Consider the following 18,952-nt stretch of genomic DNA (forward strand, 5'->3'; position numbering starts at 1 on the left):
CTAGTCAGTTGCCTCAGTTTATTCCTTGCTCTAGCAAAACGATGCCATTGGTGTGTGCATTTGCATTTCATATATCAAAGGCAGCGCGCTAGCGCTTCCTAAGTAAAGAACGATGTGGGCACAATGTTTTTTTTTCCTCCATACCCGGGCACTTCGTATCGAAGGAGTTGTCGTAGAAACTTCGAAAAGCGCTCATTCGATTGGAAATTGGAGTGGCTAGTGCCTTTTTTAATAGTCGAAAGTGATTGGAGGGCAACTAGCCCCAAACACCCCCCCCCCCGCCCATCATTCCCCCAAACACATCCAATCAAAATTTTGAGATAGGTGTTTTGTTCAGCGTAGTTGATTTCTATATAGAAAATATGTTTTTGAGGAGGACACTCCCCCACAACCCTCAGGGCAATGGCTTTAAGTTATGCCCTGGGGGGCATATAAGGTTTTTAAAGAAGGCGTTGTCGTAGAAACTTCAAAAAGGCTCATTCAAAACAGGCTTATTTGATTAGAAATTGAAAGGGCTAGTGCCCTTTTTAATAGTCGAAAAGGATTGGAGGGCAACTAGTCCCCCCCACGCCCATGATTCCCCCAAACACATCCAATAATAATTTTGAGATAGCCATTTTGTTCAGCGTAGTTAATTTCCAGATAGAAAATATATTTTTGAGGAGGAAACTCCCCCAAAACCCTTAAGGCAAGGGTTTTAAGTTATGTCATGGGGGCATATAAGGTTTTTATAGAAGGCGTTGTCGTAGAAACTTCAAAAGAGGCTTATTCGATTGGAAATTCAAAAGGTAATGCTCTTTTTATTAGTCGAAAGTGATTGGAGTGCAACTAGCCCCCCCCCCCCCCACGCCCTTCATTCCCCCAAACACATCCAATCAAAATTTTTAGATAGCCATTTTATTCAACGTAGTTGAAAGTTTTGGAAATTATGTCTTTAAGGATGACAACCCCTCCCCCCACAGTTCTGAGGGCAAGGGCTGTAAGAAATGGCTTGGCGGCAAGTAAAGTTTTTATTGAAAGTGCTGTCGTAGAAACTTCAAAAGGGTCTTATCCGTTGGTAACCGAAAGGGCGAGTGCCTTTTTTAATAGCTCTAGGTAGTTAGGTTGTGAATAACGACCTTATCCCAACCGCCATATTTCAAAACACATTCATGTTCGATTTTGAGATATCTTTCTTGTTATGCGTATTAGAAATTTCTGAACATTAGGTCTTTTAGGATGATAATCCTCTCAGAGCCCTCAGTGCACGGGTTGTAAATTATACCCTGGGGCATATAAAGTTTTTATTGAAAGCATTGTCGTAGAAACTTCAAAAGGGCTCATTCAGATGGAAATTGAAAGGGCTAGTGCATTTTTTAATAGTTGAAAGTGATTGGATAGCAACTAACGTCCCTCTCACGCCCACCATTTTCCATAACACATCCAGTCAAAATTTTGAGATATCCATTTTGCTCAACGTAGTTGAAGGTTCTGGAAATTAGGTCTTTTAGGATGATAACTCCCTCAGAGCCCTCAGTGCAAGGGCTGTAAGTTATGCCCTGGGGGCATATAAGGTTTATATAGAAAGTTGTTGTATAAATCATAGGCAGCGCGATCGCGCTGCCTAAGTAAAGAATGGGGACACTCGAGAACGAGACAAGGAATGGGGACTCAGTAAAGAGGAGGACACTCCCCCACAACCATCAGGGCGGGCATATAAGAACGATTTTTTCTTTTGAGCAGGGCACTTTGTATCGAAGAATTTGTCATAGAAACTTCGAAAAGCGCTCATTCAATCGGCAATTGGAGTGACTTGTGCCCTTTTCAATATTCAAAAGTAATTGGAAGGCGACTAACACCCCTTTTAAGCCCACCATTTCCCTAAGCACATCCAATCAAAATTTTGAGATAACCATTTTGTTCAGCGTAGTTGATTGCCAGATAGAAATTATGTTCTTGAGGACAGTCCTTCACAGCCCTAAGGGCAAGGGTTGTAAATTATGCCATGGGGGCATATAAGGTTTTTTATAGAAGATGTTGTCGCAGAAACTTCAAAAAAGGCTCATTTGACTGGAAATTCAATAAGCTAGTGCCCTTTTAAATAGTCAAAAGCGATTGGAGGGCAACTATCCCGCCTCTCACGACCACCTTTCCCCCAAGCGTAGAAACTTCAAAAGGGCTCATTCAATCGGAAATTGAAAGGGCTAGTGCCTTTTTTAATAGTTGAAAGTGATTGGAGAGCGACTAACGCCCGTCTCACGCCCATCATTTTCCCAAACATATTCAATAAAGATTTTGAGATAGCCATTTTATTCCACGCAGTTTAAAGTTCAGGAAATTATACCTTTGAGCCGGGCACTCCCCCCACAGTCTTCAGGGCAAGGGTTATAAGTTATGCCCTGCGAGAATATAAGGTTTTTATTGAAATTTTGTCGTAGAAACTTGAAAAAGGGCCCATTCGATTGGAAATTCAAAGGGCTAGTGCCCTTTTTAATAGTAGAAAGCGATTTGAGGGCAACTAAACCCCCTATCACGCCCATCTTTTTTCCAAACACATCCAATCAATATTTTCGATAGCCATTTTATTCAACGTAGTTGAAAGTTTTGGAAATTAGGTCCTTAAGGATAACTACCCACCCCCCCCCCACAGCCCTCAGGGCAAGGGTTGTAAGTTCTGCCCTTGGGGCATATCAGGTTTTCATTGAAAGCGTAGATACTTAAAAAGGGCTCATTCAACTAGAAATCGAAAGGGTTTGTGCCTTTTTTGGCAGTTGAAAGTTATTGGAGAGCGACAAACGCCCTTCTCACGCCCACCTTTTTCCCAAACCCATCCAATCAAAATTTTCAGATAGCCCTTTTGTTCAACGTAGTTGGAAGTTCTGGCAATTAGGTATTTTAGGATGATAGCCCCCTCAGAGCCCTCAGTGCAAGGGCTGTAAGTTGTTCCCTGAAGGTATACAAAGTTTATATAGAAAGTTGTTGTAGAAATTTCAAAAAGGGTTCATTTGATTGGAAATCGAAAGGCCTAGTGCCTTTTTTAATAGTTGAAAGTGATTAGAGAGCGACTAACGCCCCTCTCACGTCCATTATTTTTCCAGACGCGTGCACTCAAAATTGTGCTACATCTACTCTGTTCAACGTAGTTGAACACTACTGAAAGCTTATGTTTTACGTTGATAACCCCTCGAGAGTCCTCATGACAAGTATTCTCATTATGCTCTGGGGGTATATAAAGTTTATATAGAAAGTTGTTATTGAAATTTCAAAAAGGGCTCCAAACTAAATGTTGCCATAAGATTAAATCAAAATGCACTGTGTTAATACTAATTCCCAATAAGGCATCTCAGCAGTATCCCAGGAATGACTGAGGGTATTATGTTCAAACTTTTGAGGCTGCTTCTGCTCTTAAAAGTTAACCAAATCAAAATAGTGTAAGTGTATCCAAGCTATCAAAGAAAGTAAACAGATTTTTTTGCGAATGGTATCAAGTTTTTCATTTCCGGTCAACTAGAGGAGTTATGAAACTAAATTAAACACTACAATTTGTGTCCAGATTCTAAGAGGGTGTATGCTGTTAAAAATTGCTGAAAATTTTTCTCCAGCAAACAAATATCAGGCCAAACTATAAATTCTTAAAAAAACCGAAAGATTTAAAGTATTATTTTCTTTTTCTCTGAAAAGACTATGTCAATATAAAAGGAACAGAAATTAATTAAAAAAAATGTTTTCCACAAAATAAGTTACTGCCCGTATTATATCCCTAATTTTGCTGTAGTTGGTGTAAGTTTGTTTAGTGCAATTGGTTTTTCTGTTGACTAAGCAGCAAGTCATGGCAGATACAGACGTGGTCGCTGGCACCAATAAGGGGGAAGTACTCGGTGTTCACTAACAATCCTTGGTTGTTAGTGATTGTCAAATCTAGTAGGGATGGCATTTGGTTATTTTCATACCGGGTCGGTTGGTCTATTACCTGATATAAGCTATTGCTACCCAAATATCCAACAAATGGGTATATACCAAAGGGTATTAAGGTAAAAATTTCAGGGAGTCTTGAGAGGATGTTGAACTAAACCAAAACACACTTTTTGCATTCAGATTGTCGAAAGGGCGTGTCAGCAATGTCCCAGGAACTGTTTAGGGTATTGAGTTGAAACTTTCAACATGTTTTGAGGGGGATATAGAAAAAACAAAAGGTACTATGTGCATACTGCCACTAATGCTACTACTTCTACAATTATTGCTACTATTGAATCTAAGGCTATTAAGGTGAAGCTTTCTGGGAACGTTTAGGGGACATTGAACTAAATCAAGACGCACTATGAGCATGTAGATTGTTGCTACAATTATTGCTACTATTGAATCTAAGGCTATTAAGGTGAAGCTTTCTGGGAACGTTTAGGGGACATTGAACTAAATTAAGACGCACTATGAGCATGTAGATTGTCAAAAAGGTGTAGCAGCAGTGTCTCAGAAACGGTTCAGAGCCCTAAGTTGAAGCTTTCAGGGTATATTTTGGGCGAATTTTGAACAAACCAAAAAGCACTTTGTTCACACTATTGCTGTTACTACTAGTGAGGCCAATGGTATTAAGGTGAGAATTTCAAGGAATATTTAGAGGTATATTGAACTAAATCAAAAACACTAAATGCACTCAGGCTGCTAAAAGGTTGTATGAGCAATTTCTGAGGAACAACTTAAAATATTAAGTTGAAACTTTCAGGGCGTAATGAGAGGGGTGTTGAACGAACCTGCTACTACTGCTGATACTGCTACTGCTACCGCTGCTGCTTCTTCTACTACTATTACCAGGGGCGTTGCTAGCCAAAATGTTTGGAGGGGGGGAGGGCCCATAGATTTTACCGACTGGCTGGTCATTTTTACCGACTTTTTTTATTTTGTTAATAATTAGAAAAAACTTGAGTTTAACTTCTTGTGCTTTGTGTTAATACCGAATCGCTATAATAGGAACTCTTTAATAGGCTATACTATCCTTTGATATAGCGAACGATTTTGCTCTTTTCATGTGGAATAAAGCAATTGATGAGGAGAGGTATGATGATATTATGATTTATATAAGCCAAAGTAAGAAATTTAGAATTTCAATTAGTATATATAAAAAGAGTCGGAATGAAAAAAAAAACTAACTTGAATTAAAAAGCCAACCGTCTTGGCTTGGGAGGCAACCAGACTTCTAGCAATTTGTCAAGTTTCAGCTCGTCAGAAACGTCAGTCTCGCAGCACATCATGAGGAGATGATCCAAACGGTCGTGATCCATTGTTGCACGTAAGCGTGTCATAACCAATTTCAGTTTGCTGAAACTTCTTTCTGCCGTTGCTGCAATTGGTGGCGCTGTTGCGATCCACTGGTAAACTGACCAGAGAGTTGGTAATATTGTCTTGACAGCATAAATTTCTTTGAATCGAGCCTCAAAACGGTCTGACCAATGGCTTTACTGCTTTCGACCTCAGTGCTCATCAAAAAACATTTGAAGGCCTCAAGCTGTAATACAAGTTCTACGGGGTCTATGCGTTTTCCCGGAAACACCTTCGCTACGTCCGAAAGGCTTTCATAGCTGTCGTCCATTTTGCCCAATAGACACTGGTACGCTGGCTCTATAAAAGAGGAGTTGTCATGGATTGCATCGTCCAAGCCGTTCACAAGGATTCTGAGGATACCGGAGAGCTCCTTAATATAAAACGATTTCCAGTCATCTAACATGTCGGCTTCAGAATTAGGAATCACCTCTGAATAACGAGAAGGTGGACGTCAAGGACGGTGCTTAAGTCGGAACTCGTCTTCAGCTATTGAACCAAATTCTTCTGCTGCTAATTTTGATGCCTCAATTTGCTTCTCTATCTGAGCCGTATCTTGGAGGAGAGCATCTAAGATGTCACGTGTTGACCAGAGTTTTGTATTTGCAGTCATCAGATCGAGCTGTTCATCCTGCAGCTTTTCTGCAAGAACCTTTGTCCTGAACATGACTTGGCGTATGAACATAAGTGTAACAATAAAATCAAAGCAAGTAATGTGGCGATGCAGAGCTCGAGCTTTTTCTTTTATAATTTTGTCCTCATCTTGTTCTATTCGCTCTTCAAGGACTTCAAAAATGGTGTTGAAGCTGGCCCACAACGCTGTCAAGCTCTCGGACCTGGACGTGCATCTTGTCATTGACAGATTTCTTAGCTGGAGTATCGACTCAGCTCTCTCAAGTGCTCGTTTGTAAGCTATAACTCGTTTCGTTCCACCAGTAAAGAAGACATAGAGCTCCTACAAGATTTGAAATATTTTTTGAACTATGCAACTGCTACTGCAGGCGTGTTCCACAATAAGATTTTCTCTATGAGCCATGCAGCGAATATAGAGTAATTCCCTTCCCACTTTGGCTGATATATGTGCCTGGACCCCCTGAAGACCACTAGACATGTTGCTCGCATAATCATAACTTTGGTACATGAGCGCCTCTTTGCTTACTCCTTCCTTTTCTAAGACTTCTAGGATTTTATCGGCAGTTTCTTTCCCTTTTCTTTATTCAACTGGTTCAGTGGCTAAACGTCTCTCTTGGACGGTGCCAGCAGAACCAGCAAACCTGACGCAAATCACAAGTCTTTCTTCGTGTGCGCAGTCCGGCGTGGTATCTGCGATAATTGAATATGCGCCACTAGCATTCACAGCAGTTACAATCATGCGCTTAATTTCGGTACCCAGTACCTCAAGGAATTGGTTTTGCGAGACACCGCTAAGGTAGTCTACTGTGTTCTTCTTCATTGTTCTTTCACGCAACCAATCACTGAAATGTAGATCACAGCGAGCAACTAGGTTTACAATTTGACGAAAGTTTCCATCACTGGCATCAGCCGCATCACGAAGGGGTATCTGTTATTTTCCCAGTGTCTTTGCTATGTCCATTAGGAACTTCACCCTCGTCGGTTTTCAATTGCTTCCTTTTCTTTTTGCCTTTTCAAGGCCTTAGTATGTTCATTAAACATTTTTTCAATGCCAAATTCGAGTTTGCTATAAACCGCCATGTCAATGACTGCTGACTGATGAGCGGCGCTTTCAAAATGTTCCTTCCGCTTGAATCATCATCTTGTTCCAAGACCACAGTCCACTTTTAACCAATATATCTTCTGCCTTTTCGCGTTTTGGTCCAGAAGAAAACAACATGCATGCAAAGCAATAGATTCGGTCCTTGCTGATGCTATACTCAAGGTACCTGTACTTTTTGTACCAACCAACGTTCATTCTCTTCTGATGTCTGGTGCCTATCGATGCGTTTTTCTGCGCCGGAAAAGCTGCTAGATATGGCTGGTTAGGACCCATTGTAATTAAATATCGTTTCTGATGCTCTTTAAGTGGGACTGGTCGCTTTCCAGGATCATGATCGACACGACAATCAAGAGGCAGATTTTTGAAAGTCATGCTCTTGTGAGTTTCAGCTTCGATTATAGCTGCTGACAAAACTTCGTTCTTTTAAGCTTTCACCTACAAATTCACACATACTGGCAGTATCGATTGCGAGATTTTTTATTTTATTGCCCAAGGCACTGTCAAAGCGAAACTTTGCTCGGCACTCACCAATTAAATCATACGCAACATCTATCAAGGCCAGGCACTTTGTAAGTAGCTCTTCGTTGTCCTCCGACACACTAACGCTTGACTTTCTTGTGTCACTAAGAGATTGTTCACTTACACTAATGTTTTCGTTGAAGTTTGTCTTTACAGGCTGTACTGGACAATCTTGTTTCGGTAAAGGTGCTAGCGTCTCTGATTCACCCAACGAAGCTATATCTTAAACTTCTTTTATTATTTCTGCATTTACTTTTATCATATCTTCAACAATGGAAAGTTCGACTTTGGTTCCTAAGGGATCTTTATCGGTCATCGATTTTGACGGCTCTACGGATACGGCTGATAACGCCACACCATCATCAGCTAAAAGTATAAAAATATTAAAAGTATAAAAATACTAAAAGCTAAAAGTTTATAAAAATATTCATTCACCCCAAAAATGTTGCCACGTCATTGCGGAAAATTATCAAATTAACCACAAAAAAATTAATTTTCTATTATATTTACAACTTAGAAACAGTGGCAGGTCCAGGATTTCAGGGGGGGGGATTGACGCTCGGTTGCTAAATAAAGTTATACTCTTGTCTCAAATACTTCTAGTTGTAGCCAGGGCCAGGGGTGTTGCTAGCAATTTTCCTTTAGCGGTGGGGACGACGAAAGTGTGCCGACAAAAATTGACATTGCACCGACGAATTTCTATAAAAAAAAAAACAGGCTTGGATCATTTAACGTTTCTATATAATGATGGCAAGCAAATGGTATGAAAACAAAGATTTCTGCTGCGAAGTGGAGAAAGCTTCAATAATTTAACTGTAATAGTTTGCCACAAAGGGTCAAGGTTTTTATAAATTCAGTTCAAGAATATTTTCATTTTGTTTTATTGCTTATTTGCCAATAGGCAAAATAATTGGATGGTCTGAAGCAGCATTTTCAGGGGCTTCGCCCGACAAACGTCCTTTCTCGGGACCTTTAGGGGGGAGTTCCCCCTTTAGAAACGCCCCTGGCCAAGGCTGTCACTTGCCCTTTTCCTTTGGGAGCGGACAACAAAATGTGCTTCAAAAATCATAAACATGCCGACTATACTCTATTTAAAAAGGCTTTCGTTTTCCAATCTTATCATAAAGGCAAAGGTATGCTAAAGAAAACTGATCTATTTCTGTAGATGCTTGACTTATATAGGCGTATCTTGGTTTTGGCGAGATTTTCAAAAACGCTAAATTCCAGCTGGGGGAGGGCAAACATCAAGGTGGGGGGGGGGGGGCAAACTGGGGTCTGGGGGGACAGTTGCCCCCCCCTGCCCTATAGCACATTACACCCCTGCCCAGTATTAACATTTTAATGTAAATCACTGCGCTAGTCAAGTGGAATTGTGTTGGCTATGTGTACAGCCTACCCACTGGTCGATTCGTAGTGAACAATTTAATTGTATAGGCTATGTCTTACCTTTTCCTCCGTTGGAATGAACTGCCAATTTCATTTTCTTTGGAGCTGATGCAGCAAATGGGTTAGTCACTACCTGCTCGGTCGCTAGGATCCATTTCGGCTCAGGTTCATTTTTATGAAAACTGGCGTTATGCTGCTTACGGTAATCCTTATCGAAAATATTCTTACACGCCAAGCACTTTATTTTCACCCGATTTGTCCTTAAACTTGACATATTTTTTTATTGCTAATATGTTCTTTGCAATTGAAATCAATCATGAAACTGAACTGAACCCCGATAATTAACAAGCCGGAAGTTTTCAACAAGCTGCTACCAAATAAATTTTCATCGAAGTCATCCATTGTTTCCGGTCGATTTTTCTGAATTACTGAATGAAGTCGAGATAGTAGCCCCTTTCAATCAAATCTAAAAATTGAGTCGGTAAAATCATCTCATTTACCAACTGACACCGAAGTTTTCGAGATTTAGGGAGGATCTAGATTTCAGTGGATGTCACGCCAGTGTTTTCATCTTCTTTCAGTAATTTCATTCATCTCATTTATTTATTTCAAAAATTAAGTCCGTAAAACCGCAGCGCTTCGTGCCGCGGTTTTACCGACTCAATTTTTTACCAAGTCACCGAAAATATTAGGGGGGGGGGGGTGTCCCCCGCCTCCCCCCCCTCATTGACTAACTAACTTGACTACCTGTTAGCTGATCGTGTCAGGATTTAAAGATGGGGGCTGCCGCCCCCAAACCCCCGCTTTTGAAGATTCTTGTGTTAAGGCTTTTAATTCCTGAATACTCAAATCAAATGCACAGTAAGATTTTCTTTTTTCAACTTTTCTTCGAGCATGAGGGTATACGGAATGTTATCAAAGCAGTGGAGACTTACCTGTAAAATGAAGGCCGACTGTGATATTCTTCTGGAGACGCCTGTTGAGCCGAAGGATTTAATAGATTGGATTTAAAAAAGAAACTGCGTTTCTTTTTTAAACTTTAAATTTAAGAGATACTATTTTAAATTCACTATATAAAAAATTTACTCTGACGGTGAATCGAACCCGGGTCTTCCATATGACAGACAGGAATAGTGACCACTGTACTATCAGAGACTATTGGTAAATTATTTTTAGTCTCTGCAATCTATTTTCGACGCAAGTATATACAAAGTAAGATTTTCGTTTTTTGACAAAAAAAACTTCTGGGAAAGAGCTGGAATTTTTGGAAGCTTGCAGTCGGTTTTGTCAGGTTAAGAGGACTATTTTGATCTAATTTAATAATGAAATACTATGCTTTTAGGAATTTCAAAATTAACATGGGCTCTTATAGGAAAACGAGGTTTTTCGTAAATGTAAATTCGGGGGATAATTTTTTTGGTCTGAAAATATCAAAAGACCCTAACAGGTCAAATTCCGCTTCGAATGAGTCCTCATTCACCCGGATCCGTTGCCAACTGTGGCCTGTAGGCGTGGCTGATAAAAAAAACAACTTGATATTTGGTTTTTGGAAAACAGAGAAGGCGTGATCAGATTGAGCTGAAATTTTGAGGATAAGCTCCCAGGCTAAAGGAAAGCTTATCCTCTAAATTCGTTGCCCGATCGGACAACGTTAAAGGGGAGCTGTGGTGCGTGGGTTGAAACTTCTAGCCCACTTTCCCCCATGAAGATAAAGTCGAAGGGGGGTGAAATTTTGCATGTTTCTTAGTTTGAGCTTAGGCTACAAAATGCAATCACCGCCGACTCTCTGCGACCGCTAGGACCGGAAATTGCTAAACATTGTGGTGGGTTGCCTCTTTAAAGAGGCACAAATGTGCCTCCTTGATGGTAAATGTGGCCCACAGGTCTCATTTGAGTAACCTCTCGATCTCTTTATTTTTTTACCAGTGCGTTTGCACCTTGTGAAGATTTTTAGAAACTGTGCCAAACGTCCCAACATTGGAACCATCGGTCATATGAAATCCTAATTTTTGATTGGCTAATAAACATACTTTTTCTTTCTTTTCTCATCCAGTTCTTTATAGTTTTCAATGGGGTTTCAGGATTTAGATAAACTGAAGGCTTGGTTTTTCATAGGTATTAATTTTAACAATAAGTTTAGCCATCTCTCTGCAATTAACGACCAAAAATAAACAGACACACTTATATGTAAGGTGACAAACATGCTTTTTCTCACCTTTCTCTTCGTTTACTTTATAATTTTCAATGGGTGTCAAGCCTCAGATAGAATGAAAGCTCGGCTCTTCATAGATATACAAATTTTGACCATGGGTTTAGCCATTTGTTTGTTATTGGTCTTTGGATAAACAGACATCGCTAATGTTATATTTCCTGTGGTGTTTTTGGGATGATTTTTCATCAACATTTGGTTCATAATGCCAAATAAATCCAATTTAAAAAAAAAGTTTTCTTTCCAGATAGTATAGAGCCATATTTGGTTCATTAACCTCCCCTTTCTCTCCTAATTTCATTACAATAATTTTAGCTGCTTAAATAATAACTGTTTGAACCTTCGAAATAAGTTTTAAAAATTTACTGCATGGGAATGTAACGCTAGACACCCGTGTGTCAGGCGAACATTTTACCATTGAACCATCGATGGCTAATTAAGAATTGTTGTAAGTTGTTTGTAGGAGCATTTGAATTTTTTCTGTATTCTGACATTATAGTGGTTTGTTTTTATCCATGGGGGAAAGGGGGCAACCTATAGTAAAGATGTGTATATATGAAAAGCTACCCTTTCATTCTATCTGAAACCTGGTACTCATTGAATACTACAAATTAATTGATGAGAAAATAAAGAACAAGTATGTTTTTTCACCTTACATATAAATCCGCCTGTTTATTCTTAGTCCTCCATCACAGATAAATGGATAAACTTATAGTCAAATTTAGTATATCTGTGAAAAGCCAAGCTTTCATTCAAAGCTCATTGAAAACTATGTAAAACTTGAAGAGAAAACTTAAGAAAACGTAGTCTATTTTGTTTACAAAAAAAAAAATCAGAATTTCATGGGACCGTCTGTTGCAATTTGAGATGCTCGGTACAGTTACGGAAATTTTCACAGTGGGCAAGCGCAATGGTCAAAAATAGCTAGACTGAATGGATCAAACAGTTCGTAGTAACGAACTGTAAGTAAGGAGCGACCCGGCTCAATAGTAACCGAAACTCTAAAAAACGGAATATTGATACCAATAGATGCATCAAAAGAATGAGATTGTAATGCTGATTTCAAATATATAAGTTTCATCAAGTTTAATTTTACCTATAAAAAGTTACGCGCCTGAGAAAATTTGGCTGATTTTCGAAAAAAGGGGGAAAGACCTCCTAAAAGTTATATAACCTTAATGAAAATATACAAATCAAATCTACAAAAATGTGGAATTTTCCATTTTTTGCCAGAAGAAAGATCACGGATGCGTATTTTTTTTTTTTTTTTAAGGAGTGATCGTATCGACCCATTGGTCCTAGGATATCGCATGAGGGCACATCGGAACGGAAACTAAAAGTTCTAGTGCCCTTTTTAATCGACCAAAAAATGGAGGGCAAATAGGCCCCCTCCCACGCTCATTTTTTTCCCAAAGACACCCGATCAAAATTTTGAGATAGCAATTTTGTTCAGAATGGTCGAAAATATTACAACGATGTCATTTGGGATGACTTAATCCCTAGAAGCCCCCAGGAGGAAGGCTGAAAGTTATGAACTTTACCCAATGTTAACATATAGTATTGGTTATTGGGACCCGGCTCAATGGTAACCGAAACTCTAGACAACGGTATTTTGATACAAATAGATACATCAAAAGAATTGGATTCTTATGCTGATTTTAAATATATAAGTTTCATCAAGTTTAATCCTTGATTAAACCAATCAAAAGTTATCAAAAGTTACACGCCTGAGAAAATTTGGCTGATTTTCGCAAAAAGTGGAAAAGACCCCCTAAAAGCTATAGAACCTGAATGAAAATCACACCATCATATTCCGCGTATCAGAGAACCCTACTGTAGAGGTTTAAAGCTCTTATCTACAAAAATGTGTAATTTTGCATTTTTTTCCAGAAGAAAGATCACGGGTGCGTGTTTATTTAATTTTTTTTCCCAGGGGTGATCGTATCGACCCAGTGGTCCTAGAATGTCGTGAGAGGGCTCATTGGAATGGAAATTAAAATTTCTAGTGCCCTTTTTAAGTGACAAAAAAATGGAGGGCAACTAGGCTTCCTCCCACGCTCATTTTTTCCCAAAGTCACCTGATCAAAATTTTTAGATAGCCATTTTGTTCAGCATGTTCGAAAATATTATAAGTATGTCTTTTAGGATGACTTAATCCCCCGAAGTTTTCGGGAGGAGGGCTGAAAGTTATGAACTTTACCCAATGTTAACATGTATTGGTTATTGGGAAGTATACAGTACAGACGTTTTCAGGGGAGATTTTTCCAGGTAGTGGGGGGGGTCGGGCAGGGACGTACGCAGGGGGGGGGCCTCTGGGCCCAGGCCCACCCCGAAATCTCACGATTTTTTTCATTTTCCCATAATTTTCTGATTTTTCTCACAGAATAATGGGTTTGAAGGATCTGCCCCCCCCCCGAAACAAATTCCTGCGCACGTGCCGGGGGTCGGGGGGTATGCAGGAGGATCTTTCCATGAAGGAAATTTTAATGGGGGAAGGGACATTGCTATGAAGGGGACGCCGGACTTCCCAGCATTATTTAAAAAAAGATCAGAAATTAAATATAAAAAACAAGTTTTTCAACTGCAACAGCAGCAACATCAAAACTTTAAGCGAACAGAAAATATTACATATATGATTGGGTTCCTCCCTTGTCAATACCTCACTCTTTAAGCCAGAGATTTCTTAGTACTTTCATAAGAGCTATTTATTCTAATTAACGGCCTTTGTGATTAAGCGGTCATTTTTAAAGAATTGGAACAAAATTTGAACTTTCGCTTACAGAGCAAGATATTGACTAGGGAGCGAACCCCCTAATGTATGTATTAAAAATATATGAATATAGAGGTTCGTTACCTAAGTTCATTCGTAAGTTCTGTATATTTATTACTAATAAAAACGTTCGTAAATAAAATGAAACGAGTTTCGAGAAAGCCATTTAACCAAATAAAAGTAAATTAATATGAAAATTTTGTTTTAATTATTCATGTACTGTGAGCCAAGATCAAAACCTGCATTTATTCAAAAACGTTCATAAATTAAATAAAAAAAACAAGTTTTTTTAACTGAAAATAAGGAGTGAAATTACAACTTAAAATGAACAGAAATTATTCCGTTTATGAAATGGGTTGTCCCCTCCTCAACGCCTTGCTCTTTACGCTAAAGTTTGACTTTCTCACAACTCTATTTTTTTAAACAATAAAAAACTTTAGCGTAAAGAGCGAGGCGTTGAGGAGGGGACAACCCCTTTCATAGACGGAACAATTTCTGTTCGTTTTAAGTTTTAATGTCGCTCACTACTTTCAGTTAAAAAAACTTGTTTTTTTTTATTTAATACTTTGTTAAAATGACCTTGAGACGTTTGGACCACATTCGCCACGCTGTAATTCCTCAAGTTCATTTGAGACCGGATACAAGTTTTTTAAAGCTCGGGTAATTTGAATTAAAAAGGTGGATTCAAAAAGAAAATCTATGCATTTATTTTTAGGTGACTAAACTACCGACAAGCAAGTAAAAAAGAAATCAGCAGAATACCTCAAAAACAATATTGGAGTAAACAGAAGAGGCTTTGGAACCCCACTTAACAGTAAAAATATAGTTACTTGATGTGAAAGAACATATAACCTAACATTATTACAATTAAATAAACAAAACGCAAAAGGAAAATTCGAGTTTATATTGGACCTTATCACTGAATTTTCAAACTGAAATTAAGAAAAATTTTCTGGTTATGAAAAGGTAAGTCTTTCTTCTTTAAGATTTTGTTAATGGTATTTACTGTGCGGATTTTACTAATACCTAAATTAAGCTGTTGTGATATCACATTTTTCCGGATACTACCGAGCAGGTCTTAAATATTGTTATTATTTAAATTACCATCGCCATACTTTTTTACGTTGATTTGGACGATGACTCCCAATCATCATTATTGGGAGGATGTTCGGTTTGTTCAGCCCTTGCCAAGTTTAAATGTTGTTGTTAGTAAAAATAAGTTGGGTTGGGCTAGGAGGAGAAATACAACGGTGAAAGAGTTGTGTTTTTTTTTATTGTTTGCGTCCTCTCGATTTGTGAATACATGTGGAATCACCGGGAAATAGCTGTCTCCTTACTTTAAAGCTATCTAGAATTTATATGGAGACTTATTGGTAAAGTAACTTTCACAGTGTAAAAAAAAATGCCAAATTTGCGCTTCGATTGTCAGAACAATAGACGGTGGAAAAAGAAACAAAAGTTGCCATAAAAGATTAAGTGGATTAATTAAATGGGATACAAGTTAATGTCAAGAATAAAAGTAGTAAAGTAACGTCATGAAAAAGCGTCCTAAAGTTATGTCATAAAATAATAAAAATAACAATAAAAAGTGGTGGAATTTTTTACCAACTGGGACATTTTGTCCAAGTTGGATAAAACTAACATAAAAAACAGGACCAAGGTATTACAAAAGGGGAGTCTTATCATTGGTTTTAACACTTTTGGTAGAGCCTGCCGTTAAGCTTCTACAATATATGAACTTCCTGGTATAAACTACTTCTATACATGAGCTAGCTAATGTTCGTGTTTTTACGTGGGCTTTAAGACCAAAATCTAACCATACGGTGTGCTGCCTTTCTGCTAGAAGAATAACAATAGTATGTTTAAGCCAATAAAAGTAGGGGTAAATAAATTAAGAATAATGTTTATGACTTATTTTCGGGTTTACTCGTTACGATCATGATCGCTAATCTCCCCAATGAAAAAGAATTGCCAGACAGGATATCTATATTCTAATAAAAAGGGTAGTAAGAATGATTTGCAAACTGGAGATCCGAAGAGGCTGGAGATAATATTGTCCTTGCTTAATAATGATAATAATGCGTTTATTCTATCTGAGATTAGACGAGAGAGAAACACCAAGGATTTTAACATCAGCAACGGAAACCAAATCCAAAATAGAACTAAACTAGCGAGAAATACCACTCTAGAAGTTGATTGTGTTGATTGTGTTGACTAATAGCGTCATTAGAAGTGTCATTCAATGTTACATAAGTTAAAGAAGTTTTGACACTGATGCCCTTTTCAATCTTTTTAAAATCTTTTTGCATGCCTCTAATGTAGTAAAATTATCAGCATATTTCCATCTGCAAAGAATGTCACTTTCCAGCTTGTTAATAATGACAAAAAAACTTGCCTGCAAGTTTGGGTGGGTGAGAAGAACACCTTAAAGGACTCCTAGGGAAATAGGTAACCTCCTGAAGAAAAGGCAAAGGATCAGAGCTATTGTTTATGTATTCAATAGACTCTAGAAGCTGGATAAAAATTAAAGAACAAGCTTGACTAATACAAGCTCAATAAGAAATTTCTGTAGTAGGTTATTGATTAGAATGTCGTGATCCATCGAATAAAAGCCTTTCTTAACGTTAACAAGAATGAGGTTTGTCACGTAGTGGGGGCTTCCAGCTTTACATAGAATGCGTAAAGAGGGCTTGCAAAGTTGTGAGAGGTGGAAGTTTGTTGTAGATTACAAAACTACTGGAGACCAATCGGATCGTAATTTGTTTTGCTAGAAGATCAGTCAGACAATTTTTCTTATTTCCTTGAAAAAGGAGAGTTGGAGTAAATGAAGAATACCATCGAACCCATTCTTTGCCATTTTTTTTCTTGATGGGGGTGATGTACTCTTTTTCCCATAGTATATCTAAGATATTTGCCCCTTCGAGAGACTGCGGAAGAAACAGTTGCTAAGCAGATGGAAGTTTAGCAGAGAAAGCACCCAGAAGCAAATTTGGAATATCAAGAAAAAAAAATTTAAAGTATTACAAAAGAGTAAAGGTAGAATTTGGACATTGTGGGTAAGAAAATTCCTTCAGTCATTTGCTGTTTCAGATAAAAGCTTAAACAAGTCAAAATCAATGCAGTCTGTTCCTTCTTTTGCCAATATATTTTGCAGATTTGTAGCGATTTCAAATTTACCACTGCTTTGAAAACTATTTTAGAAAATGCTAAGTCGATTCAGTCTTCAGTCGATTAAGTCGCTAAGTAAGTTCAATTCGATTCAGTCTTTTCCCCATCAAAAGACGACAAATGAATTAACAAAAGAGTATCATGCAATAATAGCCTAGCCGTTTTCGGAAGGCTCAGATGAACTTTAGCAAATAGGCAGCAAAAGCCGTAAAATAGAGGTATATAATACCACAGCTCATTGTATCATTTAGGAAGTTGCTCACGCAGAGTGCCACTAGAAATCTGATGGATCTGATTAACTGCTGTAAAACGAAAATCTTCCCAAACTTCAGCAGAACTGAAATTATGCGGTGCTTTGAGATGGCGCTGACCATGAATTGTATCATTGTAAGCAAGAGGCAATCCAAAAATTACATGCTTGACTTAAGTACCATCCGGTCTTTGCGGCTCAATTAGGACATAGACATAGACAGATTTAGACATATTTTACTAAACTTACTCTTTTTAGCACTAAAAGCACTAATACCGAGGTTTTTTACAAATACGACAAAGTTAAATAACAAATACAACAAAAAATAAACAAAACCATATTAATTTTCTTAGGATTTGTTGAACATGTCTGTAAAAAAGGGGACAAAGGAATCCTGGTAGCGAGTCGTACGGCATGTCACTTGAAGCTTGTATTTTCTGCGGGTACGGGACGTAACGGGGGCCAGCGGGGGCAGGATCGTCCTGTGTTTGCTGCTACGGAGCAGGAAATGGCCGAACAGGCAAATAAGTCTCTGACGGCGTTTAAAAAGCGATTCGAGGACAAGAACCTTAACCGCATTGTCATAAGTAGTGAAGACTTCTTCTCTTACGGTAATCTAATGCGTATGGTGTCGTGATTCTAATTGGTTTGGCCCTAATTGGAATAAAACAAATTTTAAAATAATCCAAAAATATTTTTAGACTACAATAAACGTTACAAACGTAAGTTGGTTCTCTCCTATCAGATTCTTCAAAGTACTTGTGTGACTTTGTTATACATTTTACTGCTTTCTAATGTTTTTGGTATGCCCTGGATATCTCGTTTGTGTTCCGGCAATAAATCTCTACTAGCCTACATAAATGCAAAGCTATTTTTGTCTGACACGATCATGCCTTGGCATCTGGATGAGCTGTTGTTGTTGCAGTTGATGCTGTGGAATATTCTGCTGCTGTATTCTTTCCCGTGGAGCTAATTGTAATTTATCTTTGTAGCTTTAAAGTTCTGGTTGCTGGCGGTGGAGCAGGAGGATGTTCTGTTGCTGCAAAATTTGCTTCACTACCAAAAGGTGCTGTTGGGATCATTGATCCTGCTGAGGTAAGACCTCATTGTGCAGAGTTTTCCAAATTATTGAGGTTTTTTTTTTAGGGATTTTACAAAATATAATTGACTATGTGTGGTAACATCAAGACGAAACACCAAAAACAATCATTAAGTTAAAAAACAAACACATGGTGTGGGGACTTCAGTCATCTCTTACTATGGCTCGTCATATATATATATATATATATATATATATATATATATATATATATATATATATATATATATATATATATATATATATATATATATATATATATATATATATATATATATATATATATATATATATATATATATATATATATATATATATATATATATATATATATATATATATATATATATATATATATATATATATATATATATATATATATATATATATATATATATATATATATATATATATATATATATATATATATATATATGTGTGTGTGTGTTTATATATATATATATATATATATATATATATATATATATATATATATATATTTAGTTTTTTGTTATTTTTCATTG

The 18,952-nt window shown here is 37.7% G+C and overlaps 1 protein-coding gene across 4 annotated transcripts in view; it reads left to right on the top strand.

The window, feature by feature from the left end:
- LOC148953039 (sulfide:quinone oxidoreductase, mitochondrial-like) overlaps positions 1–18,952 on the top strand; it is a 127,511-nt gene that overhangs the window by 2,691 nt on the left and 105,868 nt on the right. For all 4 annotated transcript variants that reach the window (XM_089088247.1, XM_089088250.1, XM_089088249.1 and 1 more), the window contains exons 2-3: positions 14,627–14,877; positions 18,322–18,424. In XM_089088247.1, coding sequence (XP_088944373.1) covers positions 14,870–14,877; positions 18,322–18,424 — 111 coding nt within the window. In that variant the 5' untranslated portion in view covers positions 14,627–14,869. The remainder of the gene's footprint in view (positions 1–14,626; positions 14,878–18,321; positions 18,425–18,952) is intronic.

This window comes from Artemia sp. Qi Xiang Cuo, chromosome 4 (genome assembly GCF_049724085.1).
Source record: "Artemia sp. Qi Xiang Cuo chromosome 4, ASM4972408v1, whole genome shotgun sequence".
NCBI lineage: Eukaryota > Metazoa > Arthropoda > Branchiopoda > Anostraca > Artemiidae > Artemia > Artemia sp. Qi Xiang Cuo.